This window comes from Dreissena polymorpha, chromosome 7, assembly GCF_020536995.1.
Source record: "Dreissena polymorpha isolate Duluth1 chromosome 7, UMN_Dpol_1.0, whole genome shotgun sequence".
Lineage (NCBI taxonomy): Eukaryota > Metazoa > Mollusca > Bivalvia > Myida > Dreissenidae > Dreissena > Dreissena polymorpha.
Genome location: NC_068361.1, coordinates 72,272,315 through 72,293,895, shown reverse-complemented (window position 1 = coordinate 72,293,895; position 21,581 = coordinate 72,272,315). Strand labels below are relative to the sequence as shown.

General features: G+C 33.5%; 1 protein-coding gene across 1 annotated transcript in view; it reads left to right on the top strand.

Moving 5' to 3' along the window:
- Positions 1–20,434, top strand: part of LOC127839821 (protein psiL-like) — a 228,444-nt gene extending 208,010 nt beyond the window's left edge. Inside the window, exons 2-4 of the mRNA XM_052368208.1 lie at positions 19,087–19,189; positions 19,339–19,442; positions 20,430–20,434. Of these exons, the coding sequence (XP_052224168.1) occupies positions 19,087–19,189; positions 19,339–19,442; positions 20,430–20,434 (212 nt within the window). The remainder of the gene's footprint in view (positions 1–19,086; positions 19,190–19,338; positions 19,443–20,429) is intronic.
- The last annotated feature ends 1,147 nt before the right edge of the window (positions 20,435–21,581 follow it).

Here is a 21,581-nt window from a genome sequence, read left to right as displayed (position 1 = left end):
GATTTATGTCGTTTATCATCATTATAAAGGAGGGACATTAAACGTGTGTATAGAAAATATTGTTAACAAAACGACCATTTTACCAACACACCAACCCAGTTTTTTGGAGATGTTTGGCGAGATAAACAACGTACATGTTGGCCTTACGACACCCAATTATGGCTAATACTAGAGATGATCTTTTTTACTGGATAAATGAAAATTTTCATATTTAATTCTTTTATTCTTAAACGTTTGATTTTTATTAATTCAAGGTAATGATATTGTTCAGGTGTTACTTATAAATAATTTAATTCACAAAAACTATACCAACCATGAACATGGTGTAGTTTAACATTCCTCGATCATATTAAACATTATTCTTTACATTTCATGTCTCCCCATACGTAGTACTTCAAGCTTTCCAACAATCGGCAAAGGAATAAGAAAATCCTACAGACAAATGAGTTTTTCTGTCCGGTCTAAAAAGATAAATGATTAATCAAAATGTAATTTATTACAGTTCTAGAAATATCCTTGTACTGACGTTGCCGCAGCTATTATCGAAATTGTTGTGTCATTTAAGGATTGAATTTACTATATGTGTTAATAAAATACGTTAAAATTTCACATGCATTCATATTTGTTACGTTATTACTTAAAATTAAAAAGATAAACATTGTTAATGGCAAATGTTTGAAATAGTTAAAATTTAGGTCGGTTTAAAATTTTAATTCAGAGATATCGGATCGCATTAGAAATAACTCAAATTTGCTTTCTTAAAGGGACTTGTTCACATATGTTCGTGTTTTTATCAGAATGTAATTTAAATAAATTTACAAACAACACTTCAATATGTTGAATAGTTTAAAGGAATTATTAATGTTGTTTTTTTCAACTCTTTCAATTTTCCAAAGATTGAACGAGTCACTTTAAACGAACCAAAGTTTTTGAATAGTTGACGACGAAAAGCCCTCCCCTGTCGTTTTTAGGACAGTCTGAATGGCCTGTGGGTAAATAAAATATCAAATATGCTACATTTTATTTAATATTCATTAACCTCGTATGTTGACGTACGTGTATTGAGCAAAACTTAACAAAAGACGCACTCTTTATTCTAACAGCCATCATAGCTAGACTTTGGCTCTAATAGCCTTCATAGATGGTGAAAAAATATGTTATTCCAAGTTCATGTCGATTCACAATTTCATTAAACCAATTTTGTATATTTCTTATGCAAGCACCGTGAAGCGAAGAGGTTAAGCCTAATTTGATACATATTATGAGCTTATAGATATTTCAGAATTCTAACAGCCATCATAGCTAGACTTTGGCTCTAATAGCCTTCATAGATGGTGAAAAAATATGTTATTCCAAGTTCATGTCGATTCACAATTTCATTAAACCAATTTTGTATATTTCTTATGCAAGCACCGTGAAGCGAAGAGGTTAAGCCTAATTTGATACATATTATGAGCTTATAGATATTTCAGAATTATCAACCAACAAAAAAGATAATGTTTAAAAGCAAAGTCACTGTGTATTATTTGTTTCATACAAAATGTTAAAGTTTAAGTAAATAAGGTTGTTTTTCTTTCTTTTGCAATGAAATGCTAGTTCATGTCTGTTCATATAGAGTAGCTGTATATTTTGGGTTTTGTAAAATCGGGAAGAAGGAAGATATAATGTTGCCGCGTGCATGAGAGATGGATCCTCTTAATGGTCTTATTTCGTGCAAAATCACAATCTTCCTTGTTAAATAAAACTAAATATACAGTGAGGTAGATGGCATTTGTGTAAGTAGCAAACGAAGGAAGTATTGAAGCGTGCAACCATACCATTCTTAACACCAATGAAAATTCGCACACGAAACGCAAATTTTTGCAACCTATCATGGTAAACCTGTTTTTAACAACGCGCAATTAACGCGCTGCGTGAATATGAAAATGATATGTTAATTCATGACGTGTTGTTTGAAGAATTTCATGTTTGTTTGGGAATATCATAGTGTTGTGTTTAACATAAACAAAGATGATTTTGTTGACTTTTATGATCGTAACTCGCAAAGCGTTGATTCGCTTACCTCCCCTGTTTTTCCCTGTTTTCTGACGTCACACCTGAACAAGCATTTTCGCGTCCGCTTAGAAGATAAGCGATAGTTCATAATTCGGGTTTTATTTTTCTGTTTTTATTCATAGTTTCGTTACGGGAATTTACTCTGTGAGGTACTTCGATATGTTTACTTACCTATAAAATCATTGTTTTGAACTTTTGACAGACGACACGTGCTTATTTAAAGTTTGTGTGTCGAAATACACAGTATATTGGTAGTTCAGGCCTTGATTGGGAAATAAAACAAAGACGCAGTCGGCGGTTTTCGGTAGAACGTTTGTACTGACCAACATTATGTTTAATAGTACACGTGCTTATATTAAATTTAGGGATGAAAAACACGGGTTGTAGCCACTGTGTGCTTGTTTGGGCCTTACAACACCATAAAACACAATCTCGATGGCTATTTTCAGAAGCACACTAGTCCAGAAACTAACAAGTTCGAGTAAAAAATCACAGAGATTATGATCTGACAATAGCATGGAGTCTGAAATGAAACAAAATGCCGACAAATCAAAATGGTCACCGCCTAATGTTTCAATATAAAATTCGACATGTAGACATATATGATGCAATAATTACAATCAATTATGGGTTTGTCATGGCTTCAAACTGAGAAACATCACGCAATTATCACTTATCTCTTGGCGCTAGCACGGTTTCCCTTTATCCTCGGAGTCTAATACGACAAAAAACTGTCATGGGTGTGAAATACATTTTGAAATTTGGTAAAGGAGACATATTCCGTTTATATCTTCTTACAATGCCGAATTGTTCTACAAACAGACACTTTAATAACAAATCATTTATTTGTTGTCGTATTTTTTTTGGGGGGGGGGGGGAGGGCGTTGCAAATCGTTCATTAATCGCATTTTTGTACCTCATAAAATAGACCGTAACGAAAAAGATAGGTCGTGTTTGATTTGAAATTAATTTGGAGGACATGTCCATTTCAAATTATTCGTGATATAATTGTGTTTAAAAGGCCAACGAAACTTAAAACCGAAATCAACAGATCTAAGCGTTCTCTGCGCTACCAAGTTTTTTCCAAATATCAGTACACGCACTCTTTCCATGCGTTTTGCGTGATCAAAGACCTTTAGCGTGAGTTTGTACATTACCGCAAATATTTTGTTATTAAATTTTTTTTTGTCTGAACAAAAGAAAAACACGAGGTATACGAGGACTGTATATTTCACGCTATAATTTGTAAACGTCGCGATCAAAAGTGTGTGTCGGATTACAAATTGGTATTCTTATTGGGGAATTCAACAAAACATTTATATTTGTATTATACTTGTAATGAATAAAACAATTAATTTGTTAAAACGCTTTCTATGCCGAAAAAAATATTTTGATTATATAATGAATGAAAAGCACGATTTCCAGGAGGATTTCCACCCGGTTTCTATCATCAGTCAATTAAGTAACTGACCACTATTGTATCGTGGAGGAGTACACATAAGGAATCGTGTGGTAGGTATAACCAAGCCAACTGCAATAAATGAATTGTCGATTGATAGTGACACGGGGATTATTCAGAGGCAATTAAAGTACGGCTAATGATTATCAGTCGCGCATTTTTTCAAAAAATCGGACATTCTGTTTTTCATTTTTATCCATAAATAAGAAGCTTCGGAAAAAATTGCGTCTTGATCCCCGCAAAATAAGGCAGTGTGTTTTGTGTCTTCTGAAAAATTTCTTGAACTTTACATTTGCACTATGCATAAGTGAAAAAGATTACGAACTAGTACAAACATGCGCGATGAACAGTTTGAGCATCTATGTAATTACATCGATAGATGCAAATGATTACAATTACTGTTATAAGTTAAATTATGGGTTACAATAATACGATTTCTTTCACACTTGTATTTATTTACAAAGACAGAATACAATAAATTGGGTAGATCTAGATGAGAAAACAAATTTAATAACGAAACTGTAAGGCCTTTTTGGGGAAAAAGAGTCTGGTTTAATTATGATTTTTTAAATCGATAAAATGGCGTGCACTGTACATATACGATCTAATTACATGCAGTTCATCTTCATAATGATCAGATTCGTCAGAAAAATTCATAACTTGAAATACAAGTATTGATGTAATAACAATGCAGCTGATCGTCTAAGCAGAAATAACGCTGTTAAAAATAGCGTCACAGAAAGGGAAGTAAGTCAACCCAACTTTTAACAAACGGTGCGTTTTTTTGAAGATTTACCTGGTGATTTATGACTTAAGGCGTAACGCATAATTGTTGCAATTTTTTTTATTTCACGTTTCGAACAATTATCTTTTATATTATAAAGTTTCCAAAAGTGTTAAAATTGACCTTTAAGCTTGCGGACTTGTGCATCTGGAATTATTGGCCATTTATATTTCGACATGAGTGGAGTTTTGAGAACAAAATTCATTTGGTAACATCTGGGTCATACATAAACATATCTAACTTTGTATTGGTTCGTATTAGGTATATGTCAAATATAACAAAACGTTTACTGACTCAACTGTATGCATTCTTAATATTACAAAAATCGTTCTCATTTTAGCGAGTTAAATGCGTTACACACCAACTATTACAACTTTGAGACTCGTAGTTTCAGAAGATTTTTTCAAGTTCTGTTGCTATATAAGTCTCTACAAACTATTTAACCCCCAAAAAGATGAAAAGCATAAAGCAAAGAGTGTTATGAAGATTTTATAAATTTAATAATGTAATATTTGTCTTTTGATTAAACATATCACTTTGTAAATACTTTGAGGCATTAGTTGCATCATTTGCAAGTAATTCTGATGTATGTATATATGTATTTCTTTTGACCTTGCAGTCAAGGATAACCCATGAAAGTGCAAGCACTTATTTCCAATAGGGTCCTTTTTTGGTTTTGCTGAAGAGACAGCAAGCTGAAGAGACAGTATTGGGATACAAGGAATCCGGGTGCGATACCCTAGCTCTTTGCGAATAGATCCTTTGGTTCTTATACGTGCCCAGTGTATAGTACCGATACGCGCGAGAATTACCTGGGTTTCATACCAGTACATCTCTAGTCGGATGGGAAAAACTTGAAGCATTTCTGAAATTGCCAGTGCCCAGGCCGGGGATTGAACCGGGGACCTCTGGAATGGTAGACCAGTGTGTTACCACTCGACCACCGCACCACCGTACACGATGTATAAGCGTGTACAGATCGCAAATGTTCAAAGTTCCTTTTCTTTTTATAGTTAAATGTTAACAAAGTCAGGCATGCATATTGTCATAAAAAATATTTTAATTAATAAGATAGCTTTCGGCTAAGGAAGTCAGTTGCGATATTCAAGAGTTTGTGATTGATCACCTTTCTAATTTCTGACGAGTTGGTTAGAATGAAGTGAAATACTTGTTTTTAATGAAAAGAAAATTCTTGTGTGACTTACACTTGAAGTGATCATATAACAAATTGTATTACTTTGAAGACTAAACAATAATTATATATTAACATTTGTGTAAAACTAGCAACCATAGTGCCTTGTTTTGACATAAATGAAACTCCCGCAAATATTTCTGCAGACAGGCAGAATTAACAAAAGTCTGTTTTTGTTTTGATTATTTTTGTTGAATTGCTCTGCAATTAATCTGCTGTTCAAAATATGAGTATTTTTACTCATAAAGACTTGCGGTTGTACGGGCTGTTCAATTAAATTTATTATGATTGGATGGCAATGTCTCTACCACGGGTTAGTTCTTTCTGCGATTAAGTTAATAAGTCGTTCACACGAATTTATATGTCATGGCTTCTAAGTCATGTTAACGATATATATAACACATTTTCAAATCACATACCTACATTCATACAAAGGGGTTGATAAACAATGACGTTTTTGTTGAGGTGTATTTATAAAACACCAAAAAAATAATTATTAACTTGGCAAGTTAATGTAAATGCTTTGCGTATTTTGTTAATTGCCATTTCTCTTTTTGTTGCTGTGACTATGGATTGTAGCATTCAATTTGATTGACTGATTTGATTTGATAAATTAAATGCATTTGACCAGATGAAAGGATAGTGTATATTTCTCTTGTGCTATAAGATACATTCATAGAGCTGTAATGCGTTTGGTGGTCATAATGCTTGTGCAGTCAGTGAAAGTTTACCAGCCAACAATATACGTGTAAGTAACCGTTTTTGCAATAGTTGCATATATATGTTATCAATGATATCATGCGATAACACAGTATACATTAATTTCCGGTTCCGTTTGAGGAAAGACACAAAAATGAAGATGGAATATAAAATAAAGCTTAGTTATCTGTGTGAAAAACTATAAATGTTATGGATATATATGTTTATAGACATAAGGCAAACAGCAAGTAAGTGTGATACTTTTTTTAAATATAGAACAGAAAGTTAATAATTAACTGGTGCAACTTGGAATTTGTTTTGACTTGTCAGCGAAAACCAGTTCATGCCAACGTCCTGGATGACTGTCACAAAAGCACGCATGAGTGCGGCATGACCAAACGGATGTGCGGCCAATCATCAAATGCAGTAAAGCATAGCCAATTTACTTATTTAGACTACATTTATGAAGAGGATTGCGTCGTAATAAAAGTGATAGTACAATATTCGTATCTTCAGCGCAGCTTGGAATCGTCTCTTTTCAGGCCAAAAATGTTTCACAGACTTCGTGACCAAATAAAATTATATCTAACCGAACCGCTCTAAATCGTCATGCATTAAAAAGCGACTAGACGAAATAAGCTTCAAACTTTCAAACGTCCTTTCTAAAAGCGATGCAGCCATAATAAAAAAAAAACATTATCAAAGAAACTCTTAAAGATGTTTAAGACAAATTACTTGGATCAGTCATGAAACCAAATCGAATTTAATTGACCCGGCGAAAGAATTGGCATATCACAAAGAGCAGTATAATGGGAAGGATTATCTAATCGAAATTCTTAAATAATATAATCAGACCGCAAATCACACCTGCGAGGCAAGTATTAATGACGGAAAATGTTCATGTGATAAAAATTGTACTTGAGACGCATACGAAAATTGAGTACCTTTTAATTTCGGAACTTCATGCAACATGCTCTGCTTATTCTATCAATTTTATGTCGGTCGATATGTTCAGCACAAACTATCAAAATGTAATCAGACTTATTGTTGAAGTTTGTCTCGCAATGGTATATTTGTGTTTGGTTTTGAGTGCGACGTAGAATGCATTAAGAATTGCCGCAACCAGTCTTAAATATTAATAGCGACTGCAAACTGGTATGTGCTTCAAACTTCTACGGTAAGAAGTGCGATGCCCCGTGTTCAGACAATTCTTCTGATGTCCGGAAGGGCTCATTGTATGCATGAGAACGGCATTTGCAAGAATGGAATAAGAGGTCGGACAACAACGGAATCTTATAAACCGTATTAGTATAAGTTAAAAAAATCAATTTGGTGGGACCGGCGTCTACTATATGAAAATTACTGAAATGGTGCCAAATAAGATTGCATCTTCATAATAATTATAGTATAGATGTACTTATTCAGTTGTATTGATTGAATAACTGATACGATGTACATAAATTGAAATTGCTTATATCAAAGTATTGAAGACATTTGTAATTACAGTCGACATGCGTTAACAGAGCAGCTGCTGTTGTTGAAGGAGTGGTTCTGGTTGCAGTCCTGGCGAACATCCGTACAAGGTAATGACATGAACGTAAAATAAAGGTTCTAAACTTGAATGACGTTTGCCGATTTTGAGTGTTGGTTTCAAGTCAAATTGTCTATCGCGTAAAAGAAAAACACTTTTCCTCAAATATCGTGTTCTTTTTGTTATTTTCAATTCTATGAACAAGACACGCAATATTCAACGCGACACAATAGATTAAAACAATGTGAAGCAAAGTTATTTAATGAATACTCTAAATTCATTTGTGTGAATATGTGCTTATGTCCCCCATTATAATAACAATAAAATCTTTCAAACGTAAAATCGGGTTGATGTTGCTACATATTCAATTAATAGTCTAACCATCATCGTAGGCTTAGACCTGTTCAGAAATACAACATTTTAATAGCATTCAATACAATGTAGATACTATGAAAAACATTTCATACATATAACTTTGGATTTAGTCTACATCCAGTCCACAGTTACGTATGTAGAACCATGCAGGTGGCTATCCAGTCTCCAATATTTAGTCATGTGACTGTAATTTGCTATGCTGTGTTCTTACACATGTTATCCAAAATTGGCAAAAGTCAATGATACGTTTTTAAATATCGTGTCACTCTTTTATTTCTTTATATAATTACATATCTGTGTTTATCAGTATTCCGATTATTTTCGAACTACACATATCGTTTGAAATTTGAAAATGTATGTGTAAGCCATGGCTCAAACGGGAATGTGAATACCCATTTTGCCGACTCGACATTTTTTTGCAGTCCACGTTGAGTTTTTACCAGTTTCCTAATTCGATAATATTCAATAAATTGCGTTTTAGAAATAAAAAAAAACATTGTTGTTTATATTCCGAATTATTCTCTCATTTAATATCATTATAACATTGACAAATAAAATGTGTATAAACAAGAAATATCTTTAAAAAAGATATACGGCGTTGATTGTGGTCGATGTTTATGAACGATCAAAAGTTATCTCTATGAGATAAAAAGTAGCGGATGCCTTTTTTCTGCGCAGTTGTTAGCTACATCATAAGCAAATCAATTACGGGGTGTTGCGCCAGATTTCGTGGCTTATTTTGCTTTATGTGATATTATTACTCAGATATCTATATTTACAGAATAGAAAAACACAAGAAACATGAAAATAAACGAGTGCATATAGGTCAGCCGGCAATACTCGAATCTTATTTAATTGCATAATTATAGTATAGCGAATTATTGTGGTCATGCTTAATAAACTGGTCTAAATGGATAAATATTTCTAATTAATTTTATCAAAATTGGTCCTCATCATGCAATTTTGAAACCATATTAAAAATCGATGATTGACATACCAGAATAATATCGCCGAATATCTTTATTAAGTATCTTTCTGATCAAAACAGACTTCAAGTGCACAAAGTTTACGAGACGGCGTTTATATAAAGGTTTCTGCAACTGACCGCAAACTGACCTTGATACCTTGCGGATTGGAATGCAATGCATTACAGTCACTACGTCATTGTCAGTAAGACACAATGATCGCAACCCCTTTTGCGAACTCCGGTGATGAACTGTATATAAACTCTGACTTTCACAAAATGACCGCGTATTGACCCGAAACCTCGCGGGTTGAAATGCAATGCAAGTAAGTACTAAATATGACAACATAGCCTTTAGTTAAACGCTTTTGCGCTGGTAATTCTCTGAAAATAAAAGGTGAACGCACAAACTGTATTTATGTCGAAAATTGATTGTAAAACTGTTATATCTATTGGGCCTTTTCATTAGAGATAAAATTGTTTCATGCAGTAAAACAGTGTTACAAAGACGCGGATATGTTTCCAATGTTCTGGTGTTATACTCAAATCAGCCAATGGAATAAATGAAGTGTATTCATTCGTACCTAGCCGCGGGAAATTTTATTTGAGTATTATTGGACACTTACAAAGGTCAAGTCAGGGTGAAAAGCTGGCTTATTCAGCTTACGCCGAAAAAACAAGGATAAGGCAAAGCATTTTTCTAAGCGACCGGCCGTATCTGTTTTGAGATGTTAGTGAACACATTCTCCTTTTTGCCTCATCATTCTTGAAAAATATATACGTGTGTTTATTGCAGTGAAATAAATATCATCCATCACCCGATCACACATAACGTATTAATAAAGCGTTTCAATTGTGTTCTCTTTTCTGTATATGATGCTCTTTTTTATTTTTTGCGAGATAATATACATGTATATTCAACACATGTTCATGTACCAAGTTAGTGTTCGTGTGTTGTATGAATGGATATCGGTGTCGTATGAATATATATCGTTGCGGGAAATTAAAATGGAATATATTGTGCCACTAAAAATTAAAAACCAGCATTTTATATCTCGTAAAATATGTGTAACCATACCACACCTGGAGTTTAAATTTTGGCTATTGCTATAAGGAACACTGATCTTGTATAGGTTAACTGTATTAAACGAAATATTTTGCCAAATATTCGTTGAATTTTAAAGTGATATTGTGGACATCTAACAGTTTATAGGTGTCTGTGGCAACTGTTGTTTATTTTGTGTTTTTTCACTTCATATACACTTATATTTGTTAATGCAGCATCAACATACTAAAACAATATTTCGGAAAGAGAAAAATAATGCTTTTGAATATCAACCGTAATTTTGTTTGACATCTGATCATGCATGTACGATGTGAGGCTAAATTTAGTTTTTTGTGTGCAGATTCGTTCAAACGACACAAAGACACAATTTTGTTTTACGGATCAATTCGGCTTAGAGGACTGGGTGAGTCATGTAAAATATCGAATATAAAATATATTTTTAATAAACAACTGGTAGCAAGAAAATTGGTCAGTCACCACATTTAAATAACTCTTTGGCCCTGTTAATTCTTTTCAGCTCAATTCAACAGTGAAAAATGCCCAGAATATCACTTTAAGTACTTATGTTACGTTAAATCTATGTTTCCAGACCACATATAGCGTTTAAAGTTTGTCTATTGCTATAAAGTACATTGATGTTTATTTGTTTAGATTATTTTCCGAAATATTGTACGAAATATTCGTTAATTTCGAGGGCTAATGGGCTTTTACGAGTTGAATGAATTTAGGGATCAGGAAGTTAGAGTAAGATCTTTTTTATGAAACCATGCGTTTGGATTTTAAATATATATTTAAGTCAAGTATATTGTATAAGAGAGTACATACTGGCATACAACAAAACCTGGTGTTACATTGATTGTAGGAAAATTTAAAGGCTTATTTCCGATAAAGATGTGCTTTTTGCGAAAGACACTTGTATTTGAGTTATTCATACGCTAAATAAAAATACAACTAACGTATAGTTCAACAATCTTATTTTAACCAATTAGCATCATCGAATAGTTTACTTATTACTAAAATGTTCACAATATGTTTAATATGTGTAATACGCAATGCATTATACAAACTCAATTACTTCGCATGGTTCACATTATTATTTTCAATTAAAATATAACTTAATATTCACAAAACAATTTTGCAAATATGTACATTTTAAAACTGGTTAAACAATATAACTGTCCCGAAATCAGTGCTCTTAACGTATTTAATTAAAACGACATTTATATTTAGAATCCGCCCATTTTTACAGAGTACATTGCAACCTTTTTAAAGCGCATCCTTGTATAATACGAGTCCACATTATTTCGTCTTATTTTATAAACAATTATCCAGTAACGATGAGACAAATGTTCAATTGCTTTATCATTAAAGTTAAGTTTGCTAATTTTATTTTCAAACTGGAATTAATACCTTAAACTTTGACTAAGATACTTTGTTATTGCATGAAAAACTACATTTTAGTTGGCGAGTAACTTCATCCAAGTCCAAGTTCTGCGCAAATTTATGATTTGAAACACTTTTTTAATTTTGACATTTAAATATGGTTCTTTCGACCAACACTCCACTAAACAATTTTCCCTTCCGCTAAGGTATTTCAAAACATTTCAATTCAGGACAAATTAATTATTAAAACACAATGCAAAATACATGTTTCTAATGTTTGACATGTAACCTTGACGTGTTACCTAGGGACCTGCTCCTAGTGTGTGACATTATCTTTCACCATGCTTGTAACTTCTAGCTGGTTATTTAAAAAAATCCATCAATGCTGGAGAAGAAACTATGCTCATGTCAATAAGCTGACTATTTACCTTGAAACTTTGACGTTAACATTTAACCAAGATATCAGGCTGCTTTCTTTTATACCACACTTAAACATGTGTAAACATGTATTGCAAATGATATACTTTTTAAACAAATAAAGGCCAAACATATTTAATTATTCGATTGACGATTAACTATCGGTATCGATAGAGTCTGAATTTAAAAAGCCTTTGTTAAAGGTACTTTTTGATGCTCATCACCTATATGCGTATAATTGACCGTCAAATGTAAAATTTACATCTTTATACGATATATGATTTTTACAAATGAATAATACTCTCTTATTAAAATAAATGCATTATAAGCGAAGCAATTTTTGCAATCTGGTTTTCAATTTAACTATCTTGCGCTCCAAAGTTGTATTTTTTTCTACAAAAATAGTTTGCATTGTGTTCAACGTTTCTTGTTTAGGTCTTGAACTGAATCTGCTTGATGTACCGCTTTTTAAATTGGTCCAAAAACATTTAGGCCACAACAAATTGATGATGTGTTCTATGGATTTTAGCCAATTAGGTATTGAGCGAGCGAGCGAAATAAAAATTAATTAAATTTTATCCCATTTTTTTTTAAATCGCAGGAAAGCGCAAAATAAAAACAAACAAATATTGTTTATATAAATTGATACTTTATTTTAACATAGCACATATATTGGTCTAATTTGAGTGCAAAAAAAGACTAGTATACATTCTAGTATAATGACTAGTACTATTATATATATTTATAACAATAGCAGTACAACGATAAGAGGGAACAATTTTTTAATCAAATCAATTTAAACAAGCACATTTGTTGAATTGATATCCCCCGCCAATATGCTTCTGGACACAAAAGTGTTATATTTGACACTCAGAAAAGCAAGTTTCAAGATATAAAGGGCCATAACTCCGTTATTAACAGATGGTGTATAATGCCATTTGGCGTGCATCATCCTGTTATCCATATATATACTCATACCAAGTTTCAATGAAATCCGCCAAAGCATTTTCAAGATATGGCTCCGGACGGACGGAAAGACGGTCGGAAAGAGGGACGGACGGACGGACAACGCCAAAACAATATCCCTCCGCATATGGCGAGGGATAATAACTTACTGAACAATGCCATCTGTGCCCAAAGCGCTGTGAAACATAGATATACAACAAATCGTACTTTACTGACAAAATATATAAACCAACTGCACTCTGAAAATGCGGCAAAGTTTGCACTTGCATATGATTATTATTTCGCGGGACAGTTCGACCAACAAAAATGCAGGAATAGCCGTTCAAGAGCTAAATTCAAAGTGCAATTTCTAAATATGGAAAGCACGCATCACTCTCGTAACCCCTACTCTTTGGCAAGAAGCAGGCCGCAGTAGAATAACATAGCCGCAGACAGTTGACATTATATATGGCTATCAAAATGATAAACCCAAAATTATTGGAGCTTGTAGAAACGTTCGCAGTCTAAAACACCGACCCTCAATGACTTTTTTACATAAGTCATTCCTATACTTAAGGGGAAGAAGAAGAATAAAGTTCTCACATTCATAATGAACACAACTTAAAACAAAAAAAGGAAAAACGGACTAAGTTGACTTTAAAGTTCGGAAAGCGTTATAACAGTCTATATCGTAAAATACGTAGGCTAAATTAAACTAAATCATTGAACGAATATGTTCGGAGCAAAACTGTTGCTGCGGGCGCAAAATAAAAATTTAAATATTTTTATTTCGTTTTAAGATTTTAAGGTGCGGGAAATCCATCGAACATGTAATCAATTTGTTGTGGCCTTAGGTACAGTCAGAATTTAGACGGAAATTTGGCAAAATACATAATATTTGTGTCCTGCATGATCTTTTTTCTTATTAATTACAAATTATATCAAGCTTTATACAAACTAAAGAATTAGAAGTTAAAGTCGTAATAGTATTTGTTCTATTTTTATTCCCAAATATTATTTGTCAAACACTGTAGGATGTTAAGTACTACATGTAGCTTTACATGTTGGTATATAGTAAGAACGCCCGTTTTTACATTAAATAACATTGAGGACATGTTACGTACTTTAAGTTATTTTTTTATTTAATATGCTGATGATTATTTTGATTTCATTTTGCCTTTTTAATATTAACGAATTACAAATTAGAACTAATATAATACACATATACAAGTATATACTGGATATGTGGAACATATTTTGTGCAGAAAATGCAGCAGTCAAATGTTAAGCACATGTTTATGTGTAACGGTATATACGGACCATAGTTTTGTCTTTAAAAATTAATTGTGATCATGGAGATAAAGACTGATTGGGACTATGAAAGTGAACATTAAATCTTTCATTATTATTGAACTTTTATAAATAAGTGTAATCAGAGCGTGACTCTTATTTTCCCATTAAATTTTACCAACTAGGTTTTTCATATTGGGCGTTTAACAAAATGTAGTCAGGCGTTAAACAAAATGTAGTACATAAACGGTGTGTAAACCAGGAAGTTTGAGTTCATCTGGAAGTAAATAATCCGTAAAAATATATAAAGCATGTCATTGCACAATACTCAATTCTGAAAGGTGAACGTGTTTATTTGCAGAGGAATTATTCTTTTTGGCATAATAGTACATTTACTTAGGTTCTAACCGCTAAACGTACGTATCATTACATTTACAACTGTTATTACTATTCAACATACGTATCGTTTATTGGTGTATTTTGTCCATTCCTATGCTAGTTGTATCTTAAAAGTAAACAATGATTCAAGTATTTATATTTTAATGTATTGATATTTAGCATGGACACAGATCTTTGAGGACTAGTATTAAGTGTCGAATGTTGCGCAAATTGTAATATATAGCAACAAATCCTGCTAGACTAAAACATGTTAAGCGATCGTTCACAATTTTATGATCTTTTAATTTCATCCACCTTCGATGTTAGCAATTGATCATTATGTTTAATGTGTTTGTTGAAATTAACGAAGGAATTTCAGTGGAGATCAATAATGTCACATATGTATGTAAGGTCCTTAGTCATTGTTACTACTGTAGCTTGCATACTTCCTTAAATGTTGTGGACCTAACACCGCTACAATTGCTTGGTGGATTTCGCTTACACTGACACAACTGAAGAACAATCATATGGAGGTTGATGTTTAAAACATAATCGGTTGCAGCCTATTTTAGCAAAAATATAGCCTTAGTAAGTGTTCCTCCAAATAATATATTTGAAGACACGAGTAGTGGCAACTACCTTTTAAATTAAGATGATCGGAAGAAAAGAATTGTAATTGCAACAGATAAAGTAAAAATATGACCATTTGTCAGTTTCACAAACATTGACAAAAAGAAATGATATTTGTGTGGAAGTAAGGCCTCTTAACTTACTAATGGATTTATCTGGTCCAAACAAGTGTCGTAGGAAATAATTGTCTTTAAAACGTCTAGCTTTAATTAGGTTAAGTTGATAGAAATAAGCCTTGACGTTTGACCCGGTGACCTTATTCCGAATGCGTGTTTGCATGAAAATAAAACAAACTCAATATGTTTAATAAACAAACTGGAACGGGGTAAATTTAGTACTTAGAGGCATGATTTGGTTAAATTTTAACAGAGGAACAACGTACTATGCTACATCTGACATCCAAACATCTTTTCCTTTCGGTTTCAATGCAAACGAATGTGGGTAAGTCATTGCTAAAAGTCATTAAACAATTTCACGACGTCATTATTTTGTCAGCCAAAACTAGCCACTCCATGGGGATTACTTGTTTCCTGTATTTGTTTATACTAAAACTATACAACATACTAAATAAAGGAAGACGATTTTACTATACTATACGGGAAACAAATGAGTTGCCAGTTTGGACCTTAGGGTATGCTTTACACAAGCTAAGACAACGATACCGTGCGATGTTATTAGCCAATATTAAACCTCTATGCCTTTCGGTTATTTGAAAAAAAGGATTATTATATGTTTTATTTTTGTACATTTAAGAAAACGGTCAACTTCAACTTTGGTGCACATTTTAGAAGACCACCATACGATGTTACATTATAAACATTACAATTCTGTGACTGGTTTTAGTAATATTTTATTTAAATTTGCTATTAATGTATATGTGACCAATTTAGTGTGGATAGATTTGACCTCAGGAGCATGATTTTATTAAAATGCTTATCAGACTACTAGGCGATGTTTTCCAAAAAAACATCAGACCAGTATGGTTTTCCATTTTGAAATCATATTTTAGCTGTGGTGAACGACAAATTAACTGATCAAAACGATTTTAAATTACACATGGTAATCCGCCTATCATTCCCGTGAAGCTTCGTTAAAATCTGCTCAGCGATCAGTAAAGTTGTTGAAATACATATTTACGCACGCACGGTTAAAGTTTCGATGGACGTCAGGCATCTCGGTAACCTCAAACTCCGCATGAGCACTATGTAATCAGCAGTGCTAAACAGTGTGCAACAGTTAGTGTTACATGATGATCAATTTTCATCAGTTTGCTCCATTTAGAACAAGTGCGCATTTTAATTGGCAGTCAACTGTCTCACTGCGAAAAAGATCGCAAAATAAGTGATCTTACACAGCCACGTCAAAAATAAATTGTTCAATCAATGCCTTAGTACGGGTTATCAATCACAGATTGATGTATTTACTATAATATGATGTATTGTTTGTTTTCTTTTTCAATGAAATGCAAGGGCGGCAAACAATCACATTGGCGCAGTCTCTTCTAATTTTGGTCAATGGTAAGGTCAATTGTTAGAATAAGTGAATTTACAATATATGTTATATATAAGAAATATGGTTTACTTTATAAAACGTTTGATTATAAGTGGATAACATTTACGTTATTTCTTTACGCAGTGACAAGCGGTTACGCAAATTGTGCACCCGGGTTCTTCTTGGAATTGAATGACACTTGTGAAAAATGTAGTCTGAGTGGCTGTGAATGTACTAATGCCTATAACTGTAGGAGATGCTTAACTGGATATTATATGGAAAAGTATCTTTGTCACCCATGTCCAACCAACTCCCTGGGTTTCACAGGTGAACGCTGTGAATATGTGATAAACTGTTCTTCAATCAACTGCATGTGTGCAGTACCTAACACGTGTGATGCTTGTAAAGGCGGGTATTATAATGCAGCAAACAACTGCATCGACAAATGCCATCAAAACTGCTCTACATGTACCGTTGGAACCATCTGCTCAACATGCAAACCTGGTAGATACGGAGCGTCATGTGAAATGGTGTGTGCTACAGGATGCGATGGTGGACTTTGTAATCAGACTGATGGAAAATATAACTGCCGTTCAAACTTTGATTGATACAAATGCGACCAGTGTGTACCTGGTAGATACGGAGCGTCATGTGAAATGGTGTGTACTACAGGATGCGATGGTGGACTTTGTAATCAGACAGATGGAAAATGTAACTGCCGTTTAAATTTTGATGGATACAAATGCGACCAGCGTGTACCTGGTAGATACGGAGCGTCATGTGAAATGGTGTGTGCTACAGGATGCGATGGTGGACTTTGTAATCGGACTGATGGAAAAAGTAACTGCCGTCCAAACTGTAATGGATATAAATGCGATCTGTGTGTACCTGGAAAGTATGGCGAGTATTGCAATATAACGTGTTCGGCAGGATGCGACAAAACTGTATGTAACCGATACGATGGTTACTGTATTTGTTTTCCAAACTATACAGGAACCAAATGTGATCAATGTATAGAACAATTTAATGGAGCCCGTTGTGACCAATGTATATCCGGTAAATTTGGACCTTCTTGTGAGCACAGTTGTTCACAAGGATGTGATGATTATACATGTGATCGCAATAATGGATCATGCATGTGTTCGCCGAACTTTAATGGACCAACATGTGCTCGATGTTTGGCATGTTTGGTATGGCGCTTTGTGTGACATAAAATGTTCACAAGGATGCGATTATAATGGTTGTAATCGTGTTACCGGAACGTGCACATGCATGCATGATTATTCAGGACCATTATGTGAGCAATTTAACAAAACGTACACGATAATGTGCAGCGCAAACTGTCAGGTATGCAATCAGACCAATGGCGGATGCTTGTCGTGTCGATCAATTGACAAGTTTGGTTTCATGTGTGATATTGAATGCAGCAAACATTGTCTCAACACGTCGTGTTCAATAAGTGGCGACTGTAACCTCGGATGTACTCTAAACTTCTACGGCAAGAAGTGCGACACTCCGTGTCCAGAAAACTGTAATGGCGTCGTGACAGGGTCACGGTTCTCGCAGGAAAACGGCGTTTGCAAGCATGGGGTAAGAGATGAAACGACATCGGAAACTTGTTAGTATTCGTTAATTGTTCCATCTTTTTAGGTCGGGCGTGTACATCACCGTAATGTTTTCATTGTATTCGGGATTTCAATTTGTAAAGTGAATATCTGCACAATATGTACAGTGTTTTATATTAATTGGTTCATTGTGTTACTGGTACTTATAGTTTCAATTTATGCGTACACAAATTATGTACTTAAATAATACAGGAGGCAGAAACAACGGGGTTTTCAGGGGTTTACACACGGGCTTGACAGAATGCAAAACACATCGTTAAGAACTTTATTTTTTCAAATATCTCAAGTTATTGAAAATACATTTGTAAAAATTTATAGTGTGTAAAAGACAGTTTTTCTGGCAGTTTGTGCCGCTATCTTAAGGTATAAGAATACAACCTTGAATACTTCTGAAATCGATGACAAAATTTCACGTTGCGTGAAACAACCGTGTACAATGAATGCAGTAAAAATGGAAATATTAACAAGAACACATGCTTATTAAACAAAGGAATTCTGATGTATTTCACATTGCCATAAGCAGCATAAAAATCTGACTTGTATGCACTTGTTGAAATAATAAAGAAAACTTGTTTAACAAAGCCTTTTTAAATGAAGCACCACTTACCGTCGTGTATAAATCCATTAAAGTTAAAAGATGGAACCCTAAAATGTCACGTGATCCTGCACTCTGTAATATAGTGACATAAAATCATAAACATTAAGAGTAGAGATATTCAAGATAATTGCATTTCATCTTAATATGCGGCAAGTTATCATAATTTCCCTATAATGATTTTGCAAACAGTATCTTATCTTATAGCACGCGACTCCGGTGGTCAAACAGCAGGAATAGTTGGTGGAGTTGCAGCCATTGTTATTGTTGGATTGATTCTTACTGGAGTGCTGATTTACGTTCGCACAAGGTATTGTACTGTACAAGTTTTAAATGATTTTCATTAATTCTCTTTTATGTATACATACATTTAGTTACCAAAAACTGTTTAGTCTGACAAAACTATAACTTTTGGTGCATCCATACAAGCCATTATTAATATACTGGTTTATTTTTTAGACGAAATAAACGGTCCCAATCTTCAGAATATGAAACAACTCAGGTGGGTTCAAATCAAGCTTCGGATCTTCATTTATATGCTGGACTCAACGAACGCGGAAATGGTATTTTTAAATGGAATTTCCATTTCATTGTTAACAAAATGCAAATGTATAGTAACATATAGTATACTATAAAAAGCTTTGTAAAAAACACTGCATATTGTTAATATTCAATTGTTTTCTTTGGCATTTTGTTGATTCAATAGAAGTTATTGTAGTCTATTTTACTTGTTTTCCTTCCTACCACAGTTATTTCAACACGTCATTAGATGGTACCACAAGAAGTTTTTACAACAAAAACTGTGTACATCAGTAGATGGCATCACAAACAGCTCTGACTACCAAAACTGTGTACAAATAAACATTTAATAACGGTCAACACTTAATCTTTGAAATGCCTTCGTTATACCTATTCAGTAGTAAATATTAATTATCTTCTGCATTTATGACCCGATTTATTTCATAGACTTAAATTAAATATTTTAAAATATTCAGTAAACTGTCGCCCGTTGCTGGGTCTCTTTTGCAACACGGCAAAATATTACGTCTTAAATGTTTTGGTGTGTACAGTTGGTTAGCGTGTGTATCCAGTTTCACATCTGTTCTTATTAAACATGCTCGTACATCTTAATTGAACATGTTTTCTTCTAAATGTATGTAGGAGTGAAACATTTAAAGCGACTTTGATTTGAAGAGAGACCTGTTTCATTGTTTAAGTCAGCGTGTGTTGTGTGTTGCTTTTGTTTCGTTAACTGTAAATTATTATTATGTGTATGCAACATATTCTATTTAGCTCACTATAATGAAGTATTGTATTTATAAAATGAATCGCGTCTGATTATTTTAATGACAATTGGTGTTGTATAAAAGAAAATAAGAATTAAAAAACAGCATCTGAACAATTAACTTTGTAATTGGATTAGGGTTTATTAGTTTCATAATGCATACATAAAGCATTACAGTAACCCTGAGTTAAAACTGTATACATGACGAATTCTTACAATACAAAGATTCAAACTACAGAGAAGTACTAACATCCTTGTTATGTAGAATAGTTTGGTTTGTAACATATTAACATGCATATTGGTTTGTTTTATTTCATGTTCATTATATGAAATAATGATAAATAAATATATATTTTCATTCAACTAATTATCTTGATCATCATTATAATAAATAATAACTATTTATAGTTATTGGATGTTCAAATATTGTTTACGAGTTTTGGACATTATTCCTGTATTCCAAAAGCATTTCACAAAAACGTTCTTTTTTTAAATGGGTCGTTGACGCAAAACGGATACTCGAGCAATCGATTCAATGCCCAACTCGTAACATCTGAATCTGGTTAATGCAATATTGTAAGTCGACTGTTGTCTTGTAAGATCGACACATGGTTATCAACGCGACTCACGGTACTAAACAGTACAGATTACAATGACCCTCGACAAGGAACAAAGACACGCGACTTGTCAAGATTTGAATGTCGTTCCGAAACGCTTATATTTGTCAGAAGAGTTGCATCAAAACATAGGTATCATTACTCATTGCCTTATTTCCTTTTTTAATGTCGCGTGCTGTATCTTGACACAAATACTTTTACACTGCTCAAAATCGATGACTAAGCATACTCAAACGCATAAAAAAGCTGGAAAAATCCCATGGGAAAAAATCCGAAGCCAAAACGAAGATCACGTGAGAAGATGCAAAAATCCCATGGGAGATCGACTTTGCGAATAAATTTCATAGTGACAAAAACTGATTTTGAAAGCCACAATAATCAATTATCAGCAAAAAATCTTACTTTTATCGCATACGATATATTAAAGAAGCAAAAATTCAAGAAAAAGGTCACTTGAGTTTGCGAAATTTCTGTTTCGCAAAGTGTTTCCGGTGGCCGTTTTGTGTCAAGTTGAATATATATATATATATAGTGGTTCGTTCTCAAGGCGGCGCACTATATTCTACAGGACACAGGATATGTCACGCAAATGTTGTACAATCAAGCAATTATCGACCGTGGACCTAAATCACATAAGCAGGACGTCCGACAATCATTATGACGAACGACAATCATCAACGACGCACAACAGAATAAAATGTCATGTTTCGTACTCAATGTCGTACTCGAACGATTTAGGTCGACAGTCGCCATATCCACATATTTGCGTTATAAAGTGTCGCGTGTTATTTTACAGTATC